This window comes from Bos indicus x Bos taurus, chromosome 5 (genome assembly GCF_003369695.1).
Source record: "Bos indicus x Bos taurus breed Angus x Brahman F1 hybrid chromosome 5, Bos_hybrid_MaternalHap_v2.0, whole genome shotgun sequence".
Taxonomy (NCBI): domain Eukaryota; kingdom Metazoa; phylum Chordata; class Mammalia; order Artiodactyla; family Bovidae; genus Bos; species Bos indicus x Bos taurus.
In genome coordinates, this window is record NC_040080.1 from 12,377,488 (window position 1) to 12,398,719 (window position 21,232).

At 38.7% G+C, this 21,232-nt stretch overlaps 1 protein-coding gene across 30 annotated transcripts in view; it reads right to left on the reverse strand.

Annotated features, from left to right (window-relative positions):
* Window positions 1-21,232, reverse strand: part of WNK1 (WNK lysine deficient protein kinase 1) — a 130,233-nt gene that overhangs the window by 26,277 nt on the left and 82,724 nt on the right. For 18 of the 30 annotated variants that reach the window (XM_027540974.1, XM_027540976.1, XM_027540975.1 and 15 more), the window contains exons 5-11: window positions 19,450-19,538; window positions 17,423-17,642; window positions 15,810-16,143; window positions 14,874-15,061; window positions 9,214-10,455; window positions 6,877-6,960; window positions 397-546 (exon numbers count right to left, since the gene is read on the reverse strand). In XM_027540974.1, the coding sequence (XP_027396775.1) occupies window positions 397-546; window positions 6,877-6,960; window positions 9,214-10,455; window positions 14,874-15,061; window positions 15,810-16,143; window positions 17,423-17,642; window positions 19,450-19,538 (2,307 nt within the window). The remainder of the gene's footprint in view (window positions 1-396; window positions 547-6,876; window positions 6,961-9,213; window positions 10,456-14,873; window positions 15,062-15,809; window positions 16,144-17,422; window positions 17,643-19,449; window positions 19,539-21,232) is intronic. The other 12 variants (XM_027540988.1, XM_027540983.1, XM_027540989.1 and 9 more) reach the window with 5 other exon arrangements.

Consider the following 21,232-nt stretch of genomic DNA (forward strand, 5'->3'; position numbering starts at 1 on the left):
GGTTTTTTTATGACTGTCAGAAGACAATGAGGGCAGGGAACAACATTTAAGTCTATGTGAAAACACGGCATAACTGCAAACCTACAACAGATACAACTGACAATTCTAGAAAATGTCATCATTGCAGCCCTTTATCAGTTCTACATCTGTCAAACTTATTTTAGGCTGATAAACCTAAAAGTTGAACATTTTTGGATTACCACTGCTTTATAAACCCATTTATATTAATCAATTCATACGTACAAAAGACACGCCATGGACAGAGGAGCCTGGCGGGCTGCGGTCTGAGCGACTGAACGGGAACAATGCACAGAAGTAATGTTCATTCCACTTTGCAGTTTTACCACCTGGGAAGCAGAAGTCATGCGGTGCTCCTTCCAGAAGTGTGGCACTCACCTGTTTTCCCGCGGACACGTGTGGCAAGGCCTGTGGAGGTGGAGGCTGACTCACAGGCTGTGCAATCGTGGCCTCGCTGGGGGCCGATGTCTGAGGGAGCGGATACTGCACCGCCTGCTGAGAGGGGGCTGTTGGCTGCACTCCTTGCTGCTGAGAAGAAAACCATCACTCAGTTTTATTTCAAGTCATTAACAGCATGTTTCTAAGGCAGCACATCTGCTTATCAGTGTCTGTAAGAGATGGCAATTTTAGTAATCAAGACATGCACAAAGTCAAACTCACCAATTCCCCTTTATACATCTTCATTTTTCCTCTGCTGCTCTGTGTGATGGGTCAACCAAGAACTAACCCATGTTTCCGAGTCTAAGTCACCACTGGTTCTTCACCTGACATGCTTCTTGCCCCAGGAGCAGCTCAGATATTTAGACACCTTCAGATCCAGGTTCAAACAGATGTTCTCTCCTCCAAATGCCCTCCCCTCTTTGCTCCCATTTCTTGATAGCAGCTCTCAATGTGGTTCATATTATCTTAGTCTAGTTTCTCAACTGTGTAATTAATTTGCTTAAAGAACAGCTCTGACAATAGCTACAAAATAGAAGAAAACCACTGAATTTTGAACTCTGCCATAGACTAGCTCTTATACCTTTGTGATTGCTCATTTTACTGCCAAAATGAGGTTTCTTTCTTTGAAAACAAGGGCACAACCACTCAATTTGAAGTGCAGCAAAGTGAACGACATCTGGGAATCCAGCATGTGCTGGACCCTCTGGTATAATATGTCTCTACTCAAAGCTGACATGTAACCGTACCCAAATACTAAATTTTGCAGTAAAATTAATGGCCCCCTCTAGTTGAAACTCTGAACTTCACAGCTGACTTTGAAGATTCTCTAATACCTATCAGTAATTTAAAAATTAATTTTTAAATACAAAACAAACACCTGTTTGTAATAAAAATTTTAACCATTATATTACATTAATAGAGTTAAATGAAAACACCCAACCTCATTTCTCCAGATATAACCACAATTAGTGGTCTGGTGCACTTGCTTTATGGATTTTCTGCTACGCATGAGTGGTCACTTACACACATTGATTTAAAAAAAAAAAAAAAGCCCATTTTTATAAATACTATTCTCTGACCTACCACTTTCATTTATCTATGGTACCAATATCTTAATGATGAACATTTGCTTGACTCAATATTTTGTTACTTAAAATAATGCTACAAACAATAACAGATTTCCACATATGTCCTGGTCCATACAACGAACTAGTTATTGCTGATACAAAGATAAGCTATCTGTGTGTATGTGTTTGTGTGTATGTACCTAATTGAAATACAACAGGTAACACAGATTTGATATATGTACATACTGCAAAACACTCACCACAGTAAGTCTAGTTAACATTCATCACCACATATAATTCATATTTTTTTTCTTGTGATGAGAACTTTTACAATCTTCTCTTAGTGGCCTTCAAACATATAATACAGTATTATCAACTTTAATCATGATGCTATACACTGCATTCCCAAGATTTTTGTTTTAATATTTATTATGCATCTGGACACCTCAATAAGCATCCTAGATTTTGTTAGGTAATCACCTGTAAATAATATATCTGTTCTCCATGATATTTATTTCTTATTTCTTATTACACCAATTAAAACCTTCAAAAGAATTCTGAAATGTAATAGTGACAGTAATTGTGTTTTATTTAATTATTTCCGATACTGTATCCTTATTAACTTTAAAAAATTACGAACTAATGGCTGTTGAATTATAAAAAATTTATTTTCAGCAACTAAGATATATCATAAATACCCAACTTTAAGGCAACTCTGAATATAAGACAATTATGCCCATTTTCCCACTAAAAACTAAAATAGTAGAAAATGCTTTTGGTTAACTTGAATATATTGAAACTTTAAGGAATTCACATGGAAATATCTAAGTTAGCTAAGCCATTAATTTACATAGCTAAGTAAGACTGTGTATTATATAAACAGACTAATTCAGAAATACTGCTTCCCTTGCCTCATTCCAGTTCTTCACATGCAATACATCAGCATCTTTATCTTGAGGAGACCTAGACCAGGAACAGTCTCACTTTTCTGGCACACAACACAGTACCTTTCCTTTAAGTTGTATCTTGAGGTGAAATCTGCAGTGATAGTAGATTTGTCTGACATCTGTTTGGTTAATATTAGGATAGATGTAGTGTTCTGCAATTGCTTCACAGGAGTATATTCATGTAACCTTTAAGTTATTTACAGTGAACCTGGAATAGTGAGGTTGTTCCCCTAAGAATAAGATGTATGATGTCTCAGCTTATATAAAACCAACTCTGTTAGACACTGCCTACAAACATTCCCAACCATACACATACCATTTAAGATCCTTACAGGCACATCTGTTCTCAACAGTCTTACTTTAGTCCATTCATATTTTTTATGTTATTGTTCAAAGCAAAGAGCAGTGAGAGCCCTCTGATATGAACACTGGATCAAGGTCTGATTATCTAGTGGTCCCCTTTGTTATAAGGGGTAAATCTGAGGAAAACCTCCACCTTATATTTATACATATGATTTACCTCTCCCCTGACCTCCATCATTGTGGAACCTTGCTTACATCAAGGTTTGGACTTAATTAGCTCTTTTCAAAAAGAGCTTCACCTTCACTTTTCCCCGCTATGTTTTAGGCCATATGTGGGATCTTAGTTCCCTGACTGGGGGTCGAACCCCTGTCCTGGTCTGCATTGGGAGTGCTGAGTCCTAATCACTGGACTGCCAGGGAAGTCCTGATTTATCTGTATTCTGGTTACACTGAAGCCAAGGTTGGTTGGTTTGTCTCACAGCTGTCTACCTTTCTGCCTTCCACCTTGCTTATACTGCCCCCTAGACTCCTTATCCTTCATTTGAATATAACTCATAATCACAGTCCAGTTCAAAGGCTTTCACAAACCTACTGATATCCCCCTCTGCTCAGAAGAGATATAATTTCCTCCTTTCATGGAGTCAGACTGCTTGGGTTTAAATACCCTCTCTGAGAAGCTGTGTACATCTGGGTAAAGCAATCAGCCTCTCCAGGTCTCGTCTCAGCTTTCCCATCTGTACAATGGAAATGATGGTACTTGGAGGATTCATGTAAGGACCAAATAAAAAACCAGGTAGAGTGCTTCGCACATTGTGTATAATGTTACTATTATCCTCACTCCTTTTGTAGCGGCTGACATACATGTTTACCAGATGACTCAGGCTCCCTGAAACTAGCCTTCCACAGGCCATCTGGCCCCGTGGCCAGTGATGGGCTGTCCATCACTGCCCACTCAGCACATGGTCCTTCAGAGCATGAACTCAGTTTGGAAAAAAACTGTTTAATTAGTTGCTGTGTGTGTGTGGACTGTCAAAAATAAGCAGTTTTATAGACATACCCTCACTCCTTGCTTAAAGTAATAGAGAGGCACATATGCCAGCTAACCCTTAAAGAATTTACAGAAAAGTGGCACCTCTGAACAAGCCAGGAGTATATGGTATGGTTTTTTTGCACAATCACCCTGGCTAATAATCAACACTTTAGCCAAACAAATGTTGTTTTAGCGTAACAGCTTGATACCATGCTTTGCATAAAACTGCCTCATGAAATCAGTTCACATAACCTATACAGACTGTGTACGATTTATCGGACAAGGGTGCTTGAAAAACAAAAAAATACTCCTAAGCCTGCGTTGAACAGAAAGTAAGAAATACTTAAGTCTCTACATGTGTTCTGCTGGATGAAATTAAGTCAGTAGGGTAGCTCATGACCTTTCTTGGCGGCAAAATACTGTTTTCCAAGAGAAAGGTATTTTTGGTACCACTTTAAGACACAACATACCATTAGAAGAGATTCCTGAGGAAAACCTGAAAAGACACAATGCCTTATTCATTTTATTTCAGAAACACAGAAATAAAGAAAATTTCAGCTAAAGTTCATCTCTTTCCTTTCACTAATAAAATTAGAGATGGTTTCCTAAGGAGGCACTGGGCCCTGACAGTACGTAAAACATAAATCACATCTAAAAAGAGACTCTAATTGAATAGTACAGAAGATTTACCATCTTTCTTTTCTATATATGGAATCCCAGAAGATAAAACTAACTAAATGCAGCTTCTTGGGCACCTTTGCATAATCCTGAGTCCCCAAAGAACTTTAATATAGGGGGGAAAAAAAACTACTGGAAGAAATCTTAGGTTCTGGTAACATTTCATTCTATCTGCCTACTAGCTATGCAACCCTGGAAAAGTCAGTCCATACTGCATACATTCATGCAGACTGTGATTCTACTTAATTCATCCTATATTTAAAATAAAAGTGTCTGAAGAAAAGCATCACTGAAACAGGCACTTTCGTCTGTACCGCAGAGATAGCCGTTTAGTCACACCTTTTCCCAGAGAGTCAGCCACCTAATTCCTTTCAACTGAGAGTTTGCAGAGCTGCCCGCCCGACTGCGCACCCTCTTATCACTGCTACTCTCAAGGGCTTCCTGCACTGTCTGCTTCATTACATGCCCGAATATGAGACATCTAACAAATTCCTTTGAAAAGGAAAAAGAGCATACACTGAAACCTGTACATTTTACCGGTATTGGTAGGAAACTGGTACCAACGGCAGTGTCTGTTCTCACCCAGCTTTATGGAACTTTAAATCTGTGTTCTTATCAGAGGTTGTTAATGTAATTAAACCTGTTAAGGGTGGCAAAAATGTGACTACTTGAATTTAACTATAATTACATACAGATTAAGATACTTGTCTGGAAGAAAGGGCAGAAGCAAGACAAAACAAGTTATTTCCAGCCCTTCCATTCTATAAGACAGAGATGTTGGTCACAGAGAAAATGGATTATGTAGGTACCTCAGAGATAATACAGATCACTGTAATATAGTGAATATTACAATAAAGCGAGTCACATGAATTCTTTGGACTGAATTCCTCGTGCATATAAGTTATGTTTATACCTTACTGTAGTCTATTAAGTGTGAAATAGCAGTATGGCTAAAAAGACAATGTATGTACCTTAACTTAAAAATACTTTATTGCTAACAGATGATCACCATCACCTGAGCCTTCAGCAAGTCATAATCTTTTTGCAATAGTAACAAAGATCACTGATCACAGATCACCATAACAGAATAATAATGAAAAAGCTTGGAATACTGTGGGCATTACCAAAATGTGACACAGAGGCACAAAGTGAGCAAATGCTGTTGTAAAGGTGGTGCCGACAGACTTGCCTGAAGCACGATTAACACAAACCTTCAATTTTTTGTTTAAAACAACAACAAAAAAAATTGGTACCTATGAAGCACAATAAAACAAGGTTTGGCTATATAGCCAAGTTAATCTTGTACAAAGAACACCTCATCTTAAGCCAGCATCACGACTACATGATCACATGCTGGATGATAAGCAGGCCATCTGTAATAAGAATTAAAAACTTAAGTTTCAAAAATTAATAAAAACAAGCCAATTCAGAATTTGGTGGTTTGAAAACACACTTTGTAGGGAACTATTAACAATATAGTTCATTGGGAAGTTTTTATGACACATGTAGTGACTATAAATTTTATTTGTAACGGATAATAAATACTCAATTGTGCCCCTAAAGCATTATTTCCTTATAAATAACTACTGCTAACTAATAGCAATGATGATCTACAGATTCATAATTTTAGAATCAGCAGTTTTGCTGTTGAATACTTCAGCACTGTATCAATCTCTTGAGCTCTCTGTACCTTTGGGAACAAACTCCCCCAATCAGAAGTTTAGAACATGTTATAAAAGTTTCTGAAAACGGTTCCTAGGCTTTCATTCGCTTTAGCATAAAATCTGATACCCCATCCCACAGATTAGAAATAATTAAAAAGGTGTGTAGAATCATTAGAGTCAAGCACAAGGAAAGCAATGGTAAAACGTTCATAAAAGAACAAATCATGAAATATACAGAAATAAAATTGATATTCTGTGTAGAGTTGATCCTTGAATAACATGGATTAGAATGGCACGGATTCACTTATACGTGAATTTCTTTCAGTACTATACAATCCAAGATTAATGAATCCATGGATATGTAACCATGAATAGGGAAGACCTACTATAAAGTTACACAGATTTTCAACTGAACAGAAGGCCTGTGCCCCTAACCCCCCGTGTTGCTCAAGGGTCAACCACATTGTTAAAACAGCATAGAATCATCTGTTTAAGAAGGCACATAAATTATTTCAGGAAAAATTCTTTTGAATTTTAATGTGTCTAATCTAATAGACTATTCAAAAATACATTAAACAAAAGATTCTTTAAAATGTTACCGAAGACAAGAAATGTTATGTTTCTCGATTTTCCTTTCAAAAACTTAGCAAGCCACTTACATCAGGAACCCAATTCATGAAAGATGTAAACAGGGTTCTGGATAAAGCGCAGCAATGAGTTGCTCTCACCTGCTGAGAATGCTGCATGGGTTGGGAGGATGGAACCCCTGTTAAACTACTTGAAGATGGCTGACCCTGGCTCTGCCCCTGTGCCTGAAGGAAAGAAGTGAATACAAAAAATTAGAGCAGCCCAAAGGTACCCATGCACAGAGGTCAGGGTTCTGCAATAAACATATGAGTTCCTGAGAGTCTGCCTGAGCAAGATGAAACATTAGCTTGATCAAGTATGGAGGGAGAGATGGCTGGGGCAGGTTTTTAAAGAGAAGGGTAGAGAAGGATCATATTATAGAACATACCATGCAAAAACCACTGATGGTTAAAACCTAACCTATCCCACTGCTCAGGCTATAATTTTTACCAAAATAGTAAGATTCGTAATAAAATTGTTACTGAAAATCAGGAAAAAAGTAACCAGACTATCAATTTGAAAAACCTATCTGAACAAAGAAAAGGGGGTATTTAGATAATGTGACTTTGGTTCCTTTTGCTATTTCTTATAGTGATATAGTGACTTTTGTCAAAAATGTAAAAAACAAAAACCTGTTACTACTACTGCCAAGTACCTAGAGCAATGGTTCTCAACCAGGGCCACTTTGGGTACCCTACACCCTTCCCAGGGACATTCGGCAATATCTGGACGTGTTTTTGGTTGGCACAGCTGGGAGAGGTAGCTGCTCCTGGTATTTAGTGAGTAGAGGCCACAGATGCTGTTAACATCCAACAAATGCACAGAATAGCCCCCACAACTAAGAATCACCTAATCTAAAATGTCAATCAGGGTGAATCTGAGAAACTCTCACCTAGAAGAAGTTAAACAAGAAGGTGAGAGTTGAAAGAAGAACTTGGCAGAGGTGAGTTATGAAGACGAGAAGCCCCACCTCTGCTGTCCATCTCAGTTCAGAGGCACTTCTTTGGAGCCTACTTGGATAGGACATCCAGTCCAACTGCATCTTAGCCATCTGAGCATACACTCCTGCTGCACCTTTCCTGTAGACTACCTGATGTTTAAAATTTCATTCTGGAAGTTCACAGAGTCAAAGTGGCAGTGCGCACATCTAGAGCAGAGCTGACAACCAGTGTGTTAACGTGAGCTTATCACACTGCATGTGCACGCAGCACAAATTTCCAAGCTCTGAATCTTTCTGCTTCTTAGTACTACTCTAGGTAACTAGTATTTGATGTATATTTTGGGGGATACTTTTGCCTCAGATGAGGGAAGAACACAGGAAGAAAGTATGAAGAACATACAGTAATTTATATAAAAGTGAGATCACTTAAAACATCCAAATAACATCCTGAATACGTAACTTAAAAGTTTCCTAATTAACTGCATAGTCTCCTACATAAGACTTATACATTGGACAAAATGCATCAAGGGAATATATAAAACAGTCAATACTGATTCCACTTCTTGAATCCTACTATGTCCATCACTTTGTCTTTAGTTGCAAGAGGCTGCATACGTTCACATACATAAACAGAATTTAATCTGTTGAGGAAAAATCTAAGAACCGAGATATCTCATGTTCCTTACCTTGCAACATATGTATCACAAATTCTTAAGACAAAAGCCCCATTACCCATACTAGATTCTAATTTAGTTACTAAAAATTAGAATTAGTCAACTTTATGGATTAACATTTTATTTGAACATATAATACATTGTGACTTGTTGGATGCCATTTTTAAAGGGCATCTTCATTTGTTAAGACAAATTCCTAAGGTGTTTCCTGTCTTTTAAGATCCTTTCATATTAGTGGAAATTCTATATATTCCTAATACTACTTCAAAAAAAAAATTCCCTATTTTCCATTCTTCTCATTTTAGGGGGAAAAAAATTATCTCCTCCAAGTTTTAAAAACTAGCCATGTTTGTTTCTAGGGAGAAAGAAACATTTTACAGTACTGTTTGTAAATAATCAATGCTCTGTCAACTTTATAGACACTAACACGTTCACAACTAGCTGAAAACTCCATCCATTCTATTGAGCTGACCAAAAAGTTTGTTCGGGTTTTCACATACCATCATACAGAAAAACTCGAATTAACTTTCTGGCCAACCCAATACGTTACTGGACAGAAATAACTGATTCTGACAAGTAATTAAAATTCTAAGTTTTTGTGTTCTTTTTTCCAAGGGTTTGTACACATTATAGGTCAATCAAGCCGCTTCGGTCTCAAATTTTGGTCTTAAATACAAGTAGTTTAAAATCACCCTTCCCGCTCAATGGAGAAACTCCACAATAAATTAAACAATATCCCTGATGAATGGAAAAGAGGGACAGAAAACTTAAATGTAACTGTCACAGCAGGATAGTGTAAAAGAACCGTGAAGTTTTCCTATAACCTGTGGATGGAGTGCAGATCCTCCTGAAGAAAATGAGGCGGATAAAACCTGTGGAGAGGTGGCTCCTTGGGGGAAACAGAAGAAGAGTGGGGATTCTTGTAACACTGTCTGAGGCACGCGGATAAAGGGTAATGAGACGTCAGAGCCAAAAGGAGCAGCTGCTCCCCCTGTAGGGGGAGGTGACTGAAATTCACTGGGGTCTGAAGAAGTGACCTGGGAGGAATCACTGGAGTACTCTGGGCTTCCTATGGGCCAGGTCTGTCCGGTGGGCTCCACCACAGAGATGGTCAACTCTGGGGCCTGGGGCATCTGCTGTTCTTCAGTCACAGGCTGCAGGCGGCTGTGTAGTCCTGCAGGTTGAAGAGGTGGTTCTTCCTGGTTCGAGTCCACAGCAACCTGCCGATTTCGGTAAATGCGCTGAGGTAAAACTCCTCCCCCTCCTTCTCCTGAAGAGGAGCTTGGAGTATGAACGTGAAACTCAAACACACAACTGCTTCTGCTCTCGTTGTTATGAGTTAACACAGCAGGTGCAGAATGAGGAACAAAGACAGGGTGAAACTTCAAGCGTGTGGCATCTGTACTGATAGGTGCAGAAACGCTAGACTGGGGAGAGCCTGGGCTCAGTCCCGAATCTAATCTTACATTCTGGAGGTGTCCTACCAGGAAAGCCTGTCCCGATGGAAATTCAAAGACAGAACTGGAGGTGGGGCCCCCGTGCACTGGCTTCTGCTCAGGTGTCTGCTTCATAGGACTTGACAGGACTGGTGAGCTGTATGGAAAACCCTCAAACTGTTCTGCCACCTGGGCCTGGTAATGTACCCCGGCTAGATACACTGCTTCTGGAGGGAGGAAGTAGTGAGCTTCTTCTGGAAGCATCAGTCCAGCTCTGTAGTCACTGTAAACTGGAGCTGGCTCGAACACAGGATGGGCCTGCACCTCACACAGCTCTCCAGCAACTCTACTGGCTGCAGTGCCCCACATAACTACAGTCTCTGGAGTCCAGTTAGGTGGGCTGCCACCAGGTGGAAGAAGACTCTGCCCGACAGTCCTCAGCAGGGGTTGGAACTGGTGAGTTTGGGCTTCCAAGAAGGAGGTGCTCTTACGCCGCTGGGCAATGGCCACCTTCGGTGGACAGGTGGGAGGTGGTGAAAAAGAAACTGGACGTTCATGAATAGTTGGGAAAAATATCTGTGATTCTGGGTATGTTGGGGTCCCCCCACGCGGATGCGCCATGGACTGAGGCTGTATCAACATGAATAAGACAAGTAATTCATACATTCATATGTGAAATTACATCAGACATGCACAACTGGGCAGCTCTGTGTAACCCTACAAAACGGTTACACCAAATTTATAATTAATAAAGAAATACAATGCTTTTGGAAATTATGTGCATAGTAAAAACCCATTAAATACATCCAGGGTCAATAAAACTATTCTGTGGGGATCTTTGCATTAGATAAGAGCTGCTTTTCCACAATGCTCCCCTCCTCAAAGGAAAAGAAGAATTTAACCTTCCTAGTGACTATTCTGCTTTTACCCACAAGTAACATGCTCACCTATGACTGTACCAAATCTTCCTACCCTGAAGCCTTATTGTCTTCTGCTATGTTAAGAGGCTCCAGGGTTCATTTCTGATTAACTAATGTCATGTCTTCTAACTAGAAATCAGAAGAGATTTCTGGTGGGTAGTGAAAGATACACAGCTTGGCTGGTGACCATCATGTCTTTCCCCGTCTGCCCCAAACCATATGCAGTTAGTTTTATTACATGAAACATGTTACAGATGCCAAACCACTGAATGCCCACTTTTCTGATACCAGTTTAAGGGTCGACTAATTTGCTGTTCAAATCAGGTGAAAAGGGTAATGTAAATAGCCAACTTGATTTGACAGCATTTTTTGGTCACAGAAGCAGTTCTAGGTTAAACACTCTCAAAATGAGAATTGTACCCTGTCAAATGCAAATGGTACACACTGTAATAATTCACTTTCACGGGCCCTTTTTAAAGGATAGATCAGTTTCACTCTTTCAATAGGAAAGATCCTATCAAAATCGGAAAACGGCTCCACTGTTACTTCTTCACAACAGTTAAAATGAGGTTTCTATTTTGAATCGGAATGCTCTGGTTTATTGTTGTTTATTCAAGAGTATTCCGAGGCCACAAGACACTATACAGTTAATCACTGTCCTAAGTACAAATCTGAAGGTTTTGGGATTCCTAGATCAGAATGCTAACCAAACCCTCTATCTGGAAAAGCAGCAGCAAAGTCCCACAGTGTTTGAAATAACCTTAACAGATAAACACATCTACAGACATTAATGGGCCAAAGCAAACTGCATGTATTTTGCGTGCATCTAACGTACTGCCAGAGTCAAGGTCCATTATTCAATCTAAAAAAAAAAAACTTGCCAAGAGGGAACATTATGCGGCCTTTTAGTTTGTTGATCCCTCATTTTAAATAGGTAACAAATTAAAAGCAACTTTCTCTCTTCAATTATTCCTCACTGACTATGGGAAAAAATGCAGCATTATTGGTATCTCTCTGGAACAAAGTGAAAACATATTTCAGTAATTTTTGATAAAGAGAAAGTTTGCTTTCGAAAAAGCCAACGAGTTTAAAATAAAATAACACACATTCTCTTTGGTAAAATGTGAAAATGCAAGGAGTTTAATACACTGGTAGGGGATAGGAGATTATAATATAGGCTAAATTTTGCTGCTCACAAACTGCTATGTGCCAAGGGTGTTATAAGCATTCTCTCTGATTGCCTCCTTGCTTTTCTCCCCATTACAGCCTTATAACAAATTACAGGAAAAACCTATTTCCTAAAAATGTACTAAGTTCAGTCCTGCTTTTTAATCGTTATTACAACTCCTGATGCCTGGATGTATTCATTGGTGATAAATGTTCATCTGTCAGGAAGTTGATGTTACATACAGCACTGACAAAGAGGGAAGGCAGGCTGGAGCGTCGGCACTTGCGCTGAGAGGCAGAGTACATAGGCAGGACCCTCTCCAATGCTTTAGAAAGCTTTTCGGCAAAAGTTTCCTCGGGGGCAGTCCGGAGGAGGGAAGGAGAAAGAGGTGCGGACAGCACTGGTGGTGGGGTGGAAGGAGCACTGGGAGAGATGCGGGACAGAGAGGGGACAGCAGGAAGATGGGGGACACAAACCGACATGCTACGGCCACGACGAGGCTAAACAGAAAACAAACACACACGTGAAAAACACAGCACTCTGAAAACAAAACAAAATGTACAATGGTAACAGGGCACAGCTGACATAAAGAAATGTTCCATCCTCCCCCCATTCCACGAAGTCATTTTCTGAGGAGACAGAATTCCACAAAGCACACTTGGCAGACCGTACTATTCTCTCTACACTGTTGGTCAAATACAGGTTTCTTAAAATTAACCACCAAAATAATGATCAAGTACCTTCCTAAACATTCTGAAATAACATTAATTGTTATGAGTGTATGAATAAGAATGACCAACTGAGGCAGCAGAACAGACTGGGAAAACGATGAGTTCTGGCTTGCAGTCTCTGCAAACTTGTTAATAAATTCTATCAGTTTAATGCACATTATAAGATGCAGAAGATCTTAAGACTGGATTGCTCTGTTGGAGCTCTGGGAACCTCAGACATACAAGATTTCTCAATCCGATTTTAGAAGGCAGTAGACAAAAAGTTGCTGGCCGATAGAATAGTTTATCACATTTGCCTATCTGTCTATAAAGCTAAAAGTCATATTCCAGGAAAAGCATTAGTTTTCTAGACATAATTCGTAATAGGTACGGGAAATATTCTGTATTTTTACTAATGTAGTCAATGGAAAAATATCTAAACTGTGAATCTCTAAAGAATAACGTTAAATTTTTTTCAGCCATATCAGAGGTTCAACTTTGGTTTAAAAGTTTAAAGCATCTTAAGATTTCAATATAGCTACAAAGCAGCAAATCTAAAGCTCTAAGGCTGTCCTGAGCATGTCTGTTATTTCCTTTTAGAAACTGTGAGCTGTTTAATTAATTAATTTTTCCCCCACTCTTGCTTCTCTTGTATTTTTCAATTTTACTCGTAATCGATATGCTATTGCAAGCCATGGTAAATACTTCCTGGAATTAGGACTGATTACAAAAGCTTTGAAAAATCCTCAATATTTAGTAATTCTTCATGACACTTCCATAGAATATTATCATTAAAAGGCAGGAGTGTTTGCCTTTTTTCATTTCATTAATGGTGTGCTTTTAGAACATTAATAAATATAGCTATATTTGTGGCTTAAATATTTAGCATCTTCGTAAATGGTCAATCCTTTTCCATTTCTAAATAGAGACCCAAAGTTCATATCCTGTGATGCAGGAAGCCAAGAGATTAAAAAGTTTTAAAAAAAATCTATAGTTATGATGATCCAGAAGAAATCAACTAGAGTAGAAACTGATAAGAAATGCTGACAAATAATATTTGTTACACCACAGAAATACACTTGTACAGTCTGTATAAAGCTGTTCTTCCCTACCTACTTATTTTAAAGGTCAGAGAAGTAGATTGCTATTACAACTGGAAGTTTTCTTTCTGTAATTGTGGCCATTCATCTTAAGATGTAGCCAATGCAGAACTAACTAACGGACTCTCAAACAAGCAAACATCTTTTATTCCAGCTGTAGGGTAAGAGACCAGAACAAGCAGAAGTATTTTCTTACCAGAGAAAAGAGTTTCATTCAATGAAGAACAAGAGTTCCACAAATCCAGATTAAAAGTTTCTGAGACAGAGGGGCAATCTATCTGCCTAAAGATCTCACTAAACAAGAGCACTGTAGTGACCAGTTATTCTCAATTCCGTCCTGAGGCAGAAGATGCATCTTGTTCACTTCTGAAGACTTCATGGAAGGTTGACCAAAGAAATGGGGTATTATCTACTGGTCTATTTGAACATTCTCTGTATGAGAAGCAAGAGTGGCTAACGTAAAACATGGGTAGTAATGTGTGTGTGTGTGTGTGTATATATGCATAGGTACAAATGCACAATATATACATCAGGATATAATTGCTACAAATTAAATCTGAAAATAAATCAGTCATAAAACAGATACCAAAATAAAGGGGAGAAGCAAATGAACATATACTGGGGAAGGAACTTGTGTCCAACACAGACTTTAAGGCAAGAACACGCATAGCAACTGATGATTAAACACAAGCGCTAAATTAAATGGTCATTCCTTTTCTCTTGTGTACTCACATGCAGCATTCTATAATGGTTTGAAGGTCTTACCTGTGTTTTACACAATAAGACATCTTACAGAAAATACTTAGTAATTCTTTCAAGTAACTTGAAAAACTCTCCTTGCCCCCCACCCCCAAACCATTTGTATGTCTAACTTACATTGCTTTGAACAGTTTCAACTTTAAAGTGCTAGAGAGCATGATCTTTAATCAAATGCTGATTAGTTTAAATCCTGTGAACAGTGTCTTCACAGAGTAATGCATGTATCCCACCCTGCCTGAACCACTCCGACGGCACTCTATAATAAATAACCTGCCTCTTCTGGAAAGGCACCACTTGTACTTTTCACTTTGGACTCGTGCTGTCACTCATTCAGCGGCAGAGTGTGCCCTGAGCATGTTACAGGCGTGCGCGCTCTTGCGCAGTTACTCACCAAACTTGAGGGTGGATATACCGCATGGGGCTGAGCCTGCGTTTGGACAACAGATGCTGTGTGCCCTGGGAGGGCGCCAGTGGAAGGTGCCTGCTCATGCTGGGACCCGTACGAAACTGTCTGTTGGCTGCTGACTCGAGATTCCGTGAAGACAGAAGACCCCTGACCACTGTCAACCGTCCCGTCAGCTGAAGGAGAAGTTGCCAAAATACAAGACAGAGAGACAAATCATGAAAAGGAGATTCACATTTTCGCATCACAAACCCCTGATTTTAGAGTTAATTGGTCTTATCTTTGCACAGACCTGAACTAAATAAAGAATGACTAGTTTTAATAAGTAGATTTCTTTGTTTAATGGAGGAATCCATGTAGAAAAGTTTCATCTTAAAAAAAAAAAAAGAAAATCCCCTGGCCATCACAGAATTTACCACCTGATGAACAAGGGGGAATAAAACAGAACAGTTGTTAATAGGCCTGAAGTTTGACACAGCTTCCAAAGTCTGAACCATGGAGACCAGCGGGTTCTAATTAGTTAACTAGTAGCCTCATTAATTTCTAGTTTATACGTTATTCAGCTTTGCTAAAAGAGCTGAAATCAGTTTAAGCAGTTCAATATTAAGTAGCTAAGATAAACCTGTCACATTTCACTATTAAGAAATTGTAAAAGGTAGGAATCTACAAATAGAACATCCAAGATGCTGGAACCTGCAGAATTTCTCACATCCTAATCCCATTTCTCCACTGTCCCATTCTTCTATGCTATTAGATGTGAACGTAAGAACCAAAAGGAAACAGAGACAGAAACCATTTCAAACCTCTTTTTTATATGTTAGATTCACAATTCAAAACCAAGAGGCCAGTGCAAAACGATGATCAGGAAGACAGAGCGTCAGCTAAGAGCGTGCCTAGCAACCTCACTGGGCCCCTGATACTCACATATCACAGACACACCAGGCTGCTGGTACTGCAGCTGCTGGTGCTGGTCGGCCTCAGGCTCTTCTGGCTCTACCTGCGTGGAGACGGACGCAGACGCAGCAGAGGCAGCGGGTCCACCAGTGCTGGTGGCAGGGGGCTGCTGGACTCCGGCCTGGGCAGTGCTGGGCTGCTGCTCCACCTGCTGCTTGAAGCTGCTCTCCTCCTGCTTTCTTTTTTCTTGCTCCTCCCGCACTAATTGACGCTGTTCTCGTTTTCTCTTAATTAACGACACTCTATCTTTGATGGCTTTTGCCATGGTCTTGTGATCACCTTCACAGACATACCCAGAATCTACCTACAGGATGAAAGGGTACATCAGGAAGCAGCAGGATAGCAAAAGAAAACAAACCAAACACAAACAACAGCCTTTGGGGAAAGGAAAACAGAGAAGGAGAGGGAGAAAGAATTGTCCGAGGACTGACCTTTACCAAACAGTGAAACCACTGGTCTGCACTATGCACTTGCCCACCGTTTTTGCAGATACTCATGGAGTAGATGCTGTTATCTTTATACAAACTCATGAAGTACATGTACCTTCACTAATTATAACAAATCAACAGGGAACCTAAGCATCCAAGTGGTAAAACCAAAAGGCTCATTTTACTATACTCAATTCCCCACTCACACATAACCATCAGTATGAACCTGTGTTGCTTTTACTTCTTTTCACTAGAAAGGAAAGAAAAGAAAAGAAAGTGAAGTCGCCCAGTCGTGCCTGACTCTTTGCGACCCCACAGACTGCAGCCCACCAGGCTCCTCCATCCATGGAATTTTCTAGGCAAGAGTACTGGAGTGGGTTGCCATTTCCTTCTCCAGGGGATCTTCCCGATGCAGGGATTGAACCCAGGTCTCCGGCACTGTGGGTAGACGCTTTACCATCTTTTCACTAGACAACCACTTAACCAAACAAAATAACTGTGGTAAATATATGAAGGTTAAAAATAAAAACTCAAATAATATAAAAACCTGACAATTAAAAATAAGTACCTCTCTCATGCTGACTGCTTCTCAGATATAAGTACTGAATGGCTCTGACACATTCGGGCAGAGACTGTCTGCATCTCTGCGCAGTAAATGGCTATTAAGGCACCATGGAAAGCCTAAGCTTGGCAAAGCGTTTCCTTGAAAACGACTGGCCAAAGCTGCCTACTAATGATCTATCCTGAAAATTTTCTTTGACATAAAAACAATGTGTGATCTGCTTATTGGGTTTATTACCCAGATAACTGACCAAAGGCTAATGTATCAATATGCAAAACAATTTTTTATTCTAACTAAATAGGTTACACTAAGTCAGTCAACCTTACAGACTTTGAAAATGACTTCAAAATGTCCTCCAGTTCATTCCCTCTCTGTGTATCTGCCTGCCTGCCTGTCTGTCCATCCACCTATCACTATACATAACTATGCATATACATGTCTTCTAAAATAAGAATAAATCTTGGGACCATTAATGTAATTTTTTATCAATAGAATATGACATACACACTGCTTCATAAATTGCTTTTCTATCAATAGTATCAACGTATATAAATCAACATAAAATTTAAATGGCTTGATCAGTGTTAATTTACCATTTCTTGAGCAACGTCTTCTGGCACATCTTTCTCCAAGTCAAAGGAAAACTCGATAGCTTCATTGTCTTTGTATTTCCCCTTTAGTTTCTTAATATCTTCAATACGTAGCCATAATTTAATGGCTATCTTTTCTCCATCATCTTCTTCTGCTAATTCTACCCGTACCCCTGTTTCCTCCTGGAAGAAGGCATGGTTCAAAAGGTCTTTGATAGAGTATCTTCAAAAGAGAAGGGAAAGAAACAAAAAACAAAATGCCATTAGATTTAAAAGATAATTCTCAAATATGTTATGTTTAGAATAATGAAAAAGGACTACAAAAAGAACAGGAATTTTCTAATTCATTTCTATACTGCTTCATTTAAGCATTGATTACAGTTTTATTCAAGTTATGGAAGATCAAAACAATCTCATTTATGAATAAGGGCTGAAAGTGATACTTTTTATTACTGGAGTATAATTGTCTTAAAACGTTGTGTTAGTTTCTGCTGTACAACAAAGTGAATCAGCTATATGTACACATACAGCCCCTTCCCTCTTGAGCCTCCTACCCCTCTAGGTCATCACAGAGAACCCAGCTGGATTCCCTGTGCCATACACTTTTCCTAGTAGGTACCTATTTCACACATGGTAGTGTATATATGTAAGTGCTACTCTCCCTGGAAGTTATATTTTTAAATGTGTTATATACTGCTTATTTTAATAGTTAACCAAAGTCTTGTATATGTGATCTCATCTGATTTCTGGTATCCAATGAGATACCATTTCCTGATCAGCAGGAAATAGATGGATTCTGAGAGAGACTGACCATCTTGCTCAGTTATAAAAGTCATAAATCATGGAATCAAAACTCAAAAACCTTTTATTTCTATAGTACATTACCTTCTAATACAGCAATTTTTCTTTACACAATAAATCCTCTCAATTCTCGGTTCAGCACCTAGTGTACTAGGCAAGCAGAAGTCTGATTATGAACAGTTTTCTCTAGATAAATGGTCTCAGAATACCAGTAATCTAGTAAACTGTTCCATCCAGACAAGAAACAAGAGGACCACATTCTATGACTGGAGACAAATATTCCTTTATGGTTTTTTAAAAAAATGTTCTTCAAGAGATTAAGGCGTCTCCTTTTCAATCAGTGTATATAAAAACAGAAACCCAAACTAAATTTCTACTAAAAAGCCTTAAAGATCAAGATCTTATTAAGCTCTTCCAAATAACAAAGTTATGAAAAGAATATGAGACTGGAGAAGTGAAGATATGGAATTCTTTAATTTGGCTGAAATACCTGATCACTCACATTCTTCAAGAGGTAGATTATGTTCAATTTACACTTTGTACTAGTGCGTCTACTTTTTCTTCTGTGGAGAGTGACGGGGATGGTTGAAGGTAGATTATTTTTCAAAAACAGACACTGGACCTTTGCCATGCCTAACGGGTGATGAATCAGCTATATGGCAGATCAGATACTTGCCACTCCTCTGAGAAAAGCCCTCTGTTAGCATAATGACTAAGCCAGATCTCCTCCCAAGCCCTGGGTGAAGTTGTCTCTTCTTACTCAAAGGAATTTTGACATTTTGCTCTTCTTCAATTCTGGCATAGCAACAGTAAATCGAGACCAACATAGCTGAGTTGATTTTAAAGAGCCAAAATTTTACTTCATCTTTAGAATTTAACTGGTAAACAGCTAAGGAAGAGATCTACTGTATCAGGATAGAACCTAGTGAGTTTTACAAATCAGGTAGATGCTGTAAGTAAGTAGCTCTTATCGAATGTAGAAGCTACATTTAAGGTGGTTCTGGTATATTCAGTCTACCAAACCACATTTTTACGATATTTCAGTATACTAAATCTGAATACTACCTCCAGTGGACAGAACTTTACTTTCAAAGATATTACAAGACATAAACAGAGAAACTAACCACAAGTCAAGTATTACATACACCTTAGGTTGACGGTTCTATTCAAAGCATATTATACTTGAAGTTTCTGTTTAAGCAATATCCAGGTCAAAAGAGGCAACTTACCTTTCATCTTTGTTTTGCCGTATGCATCCTTCAATAATTTCCTTCACTTCAGGAATTGCTACTTTGTCAAAACTGGCTGGCTTCACCCCCTGAAAATCATAAAAATGGCAACAGGAACACATCAATGAAGGCAGGGACTTTGAACTTGAATTTGAACTTGCCTCCTAAGGTTCTACCAGACTGCCTTCTCACCATCCTGGCTTTTTCCTGGTTTGCCTGCAGGATCTAGTTCATGCAGGGTCAAAGCTGGGTAGTAGCAATTTAGCCCCTCCAAGGTAACAATAGGGAATAGTTAAGAAAGCGGAGTCACTTCCATGGCCACGACATTGCTGGTGACAAAAGCAGACTATCGTTAGCATCTTTTGCTATGTTTCAGGTAATGGAAATTTTGGCTAAAACAAAGCCCAAATGTTCTAATTGGTTAGAAGATCTTTTGTTCAACCTTGTTCCCTAACACATTAATCAACATAACATGCAACTCTTTTGAACAGAGAACCCATGTGTGGGCATGAATTCACACGCTTAGTCTGGCAGGTATTCTATCATTACAGTACTCCTTAACAAACTCAGTAAGAAGGGAAGAATTTAGACTGGTTTGGTATAGTAACTGAAGAGCAAATTGTCTTGTACATATGAAAACATAAAATGACAACACATCAGACACATCTGAAAGACAAACTTTCTAATTAATTTCAGAAAAAAATTTAACATCACTATTATATTAAATAGCATCATTGTAATAGTTTAAGAATTTTCACAAAAGGTAAATTCTTTGCCAACAAAAATTTCAGCGGTGTGTGGAAAATGTATATAAGATAGAAGAATAACAACCTACTCCTGTCTGAGAGGTGGTGTGGAGAAGAACATCTCATTATCTATTCCTGCCTCTTCTAAGTCACACAGACTGAGCTGAAGTAGCAACACAATATACTTTCCAAGAGGCACAGTAAGTCTATGACCACCTAACACACAGCAAGGAGGAGACAGGGACTAGAATTAATCATCTAATATCTCGGTGACAATACATATTATTTGAATTTTTCCTCAATCTTCTTATTTTTCAAGTCTAGCTAAGTCTTCCCCACCAGTCCTTGTCTTCACATAATCATTCTAATAAAAACAAAAAACAATGTCATTGAAGGAAAAGCCTGCTTTAATTGAGCAAGCTGGTATGGTATGGCATGGTATTTTAAATTAAAGCTAAAGAAAACAGGAACTGTTTTTTTTTTTTTTTTTTTAAAGGATGATGCTCACTAAAAGTTCTCTGGTAGCAGAAACACTGGAGATTTTTTATATTTGCTTTTAATTTTTACAACAAACATGTGAAAGCATAAAAGCAAACTTTTAAGATGCCAATTATAAATATAATGGGAAGAACAGTCTAAAATACTTTTAAAAAAATAAAATAAGATACTGTATATTATAAGTTCCTAGAACACTCACTATTGGCAGAAAACTATCTGAAAGATTCTTCTTTGGTAAAATTAGACACTAATACACAGCTGGCCTTTCATGTAAGGACACTTCAAATGTTATAGGAAAGAAGTTAAAGAGGATATAGAACAGGATTAGAAGACATGTTCCCACTTCCATAAACACACGCATTTTAGAGGAATGAGTCTGACCTTCTGGCAACTCTACATATTGAGTTAATAAATCACACATATACTGACTATATTAAGACTCCTCCATTTCAATTTAGCATAGGCATACTGGAAAGACGAAAGGATAGAGCATAAGACTTGAATTAGGCGTGAGCTGGACAAGCAGAAGCAGCTCTGAG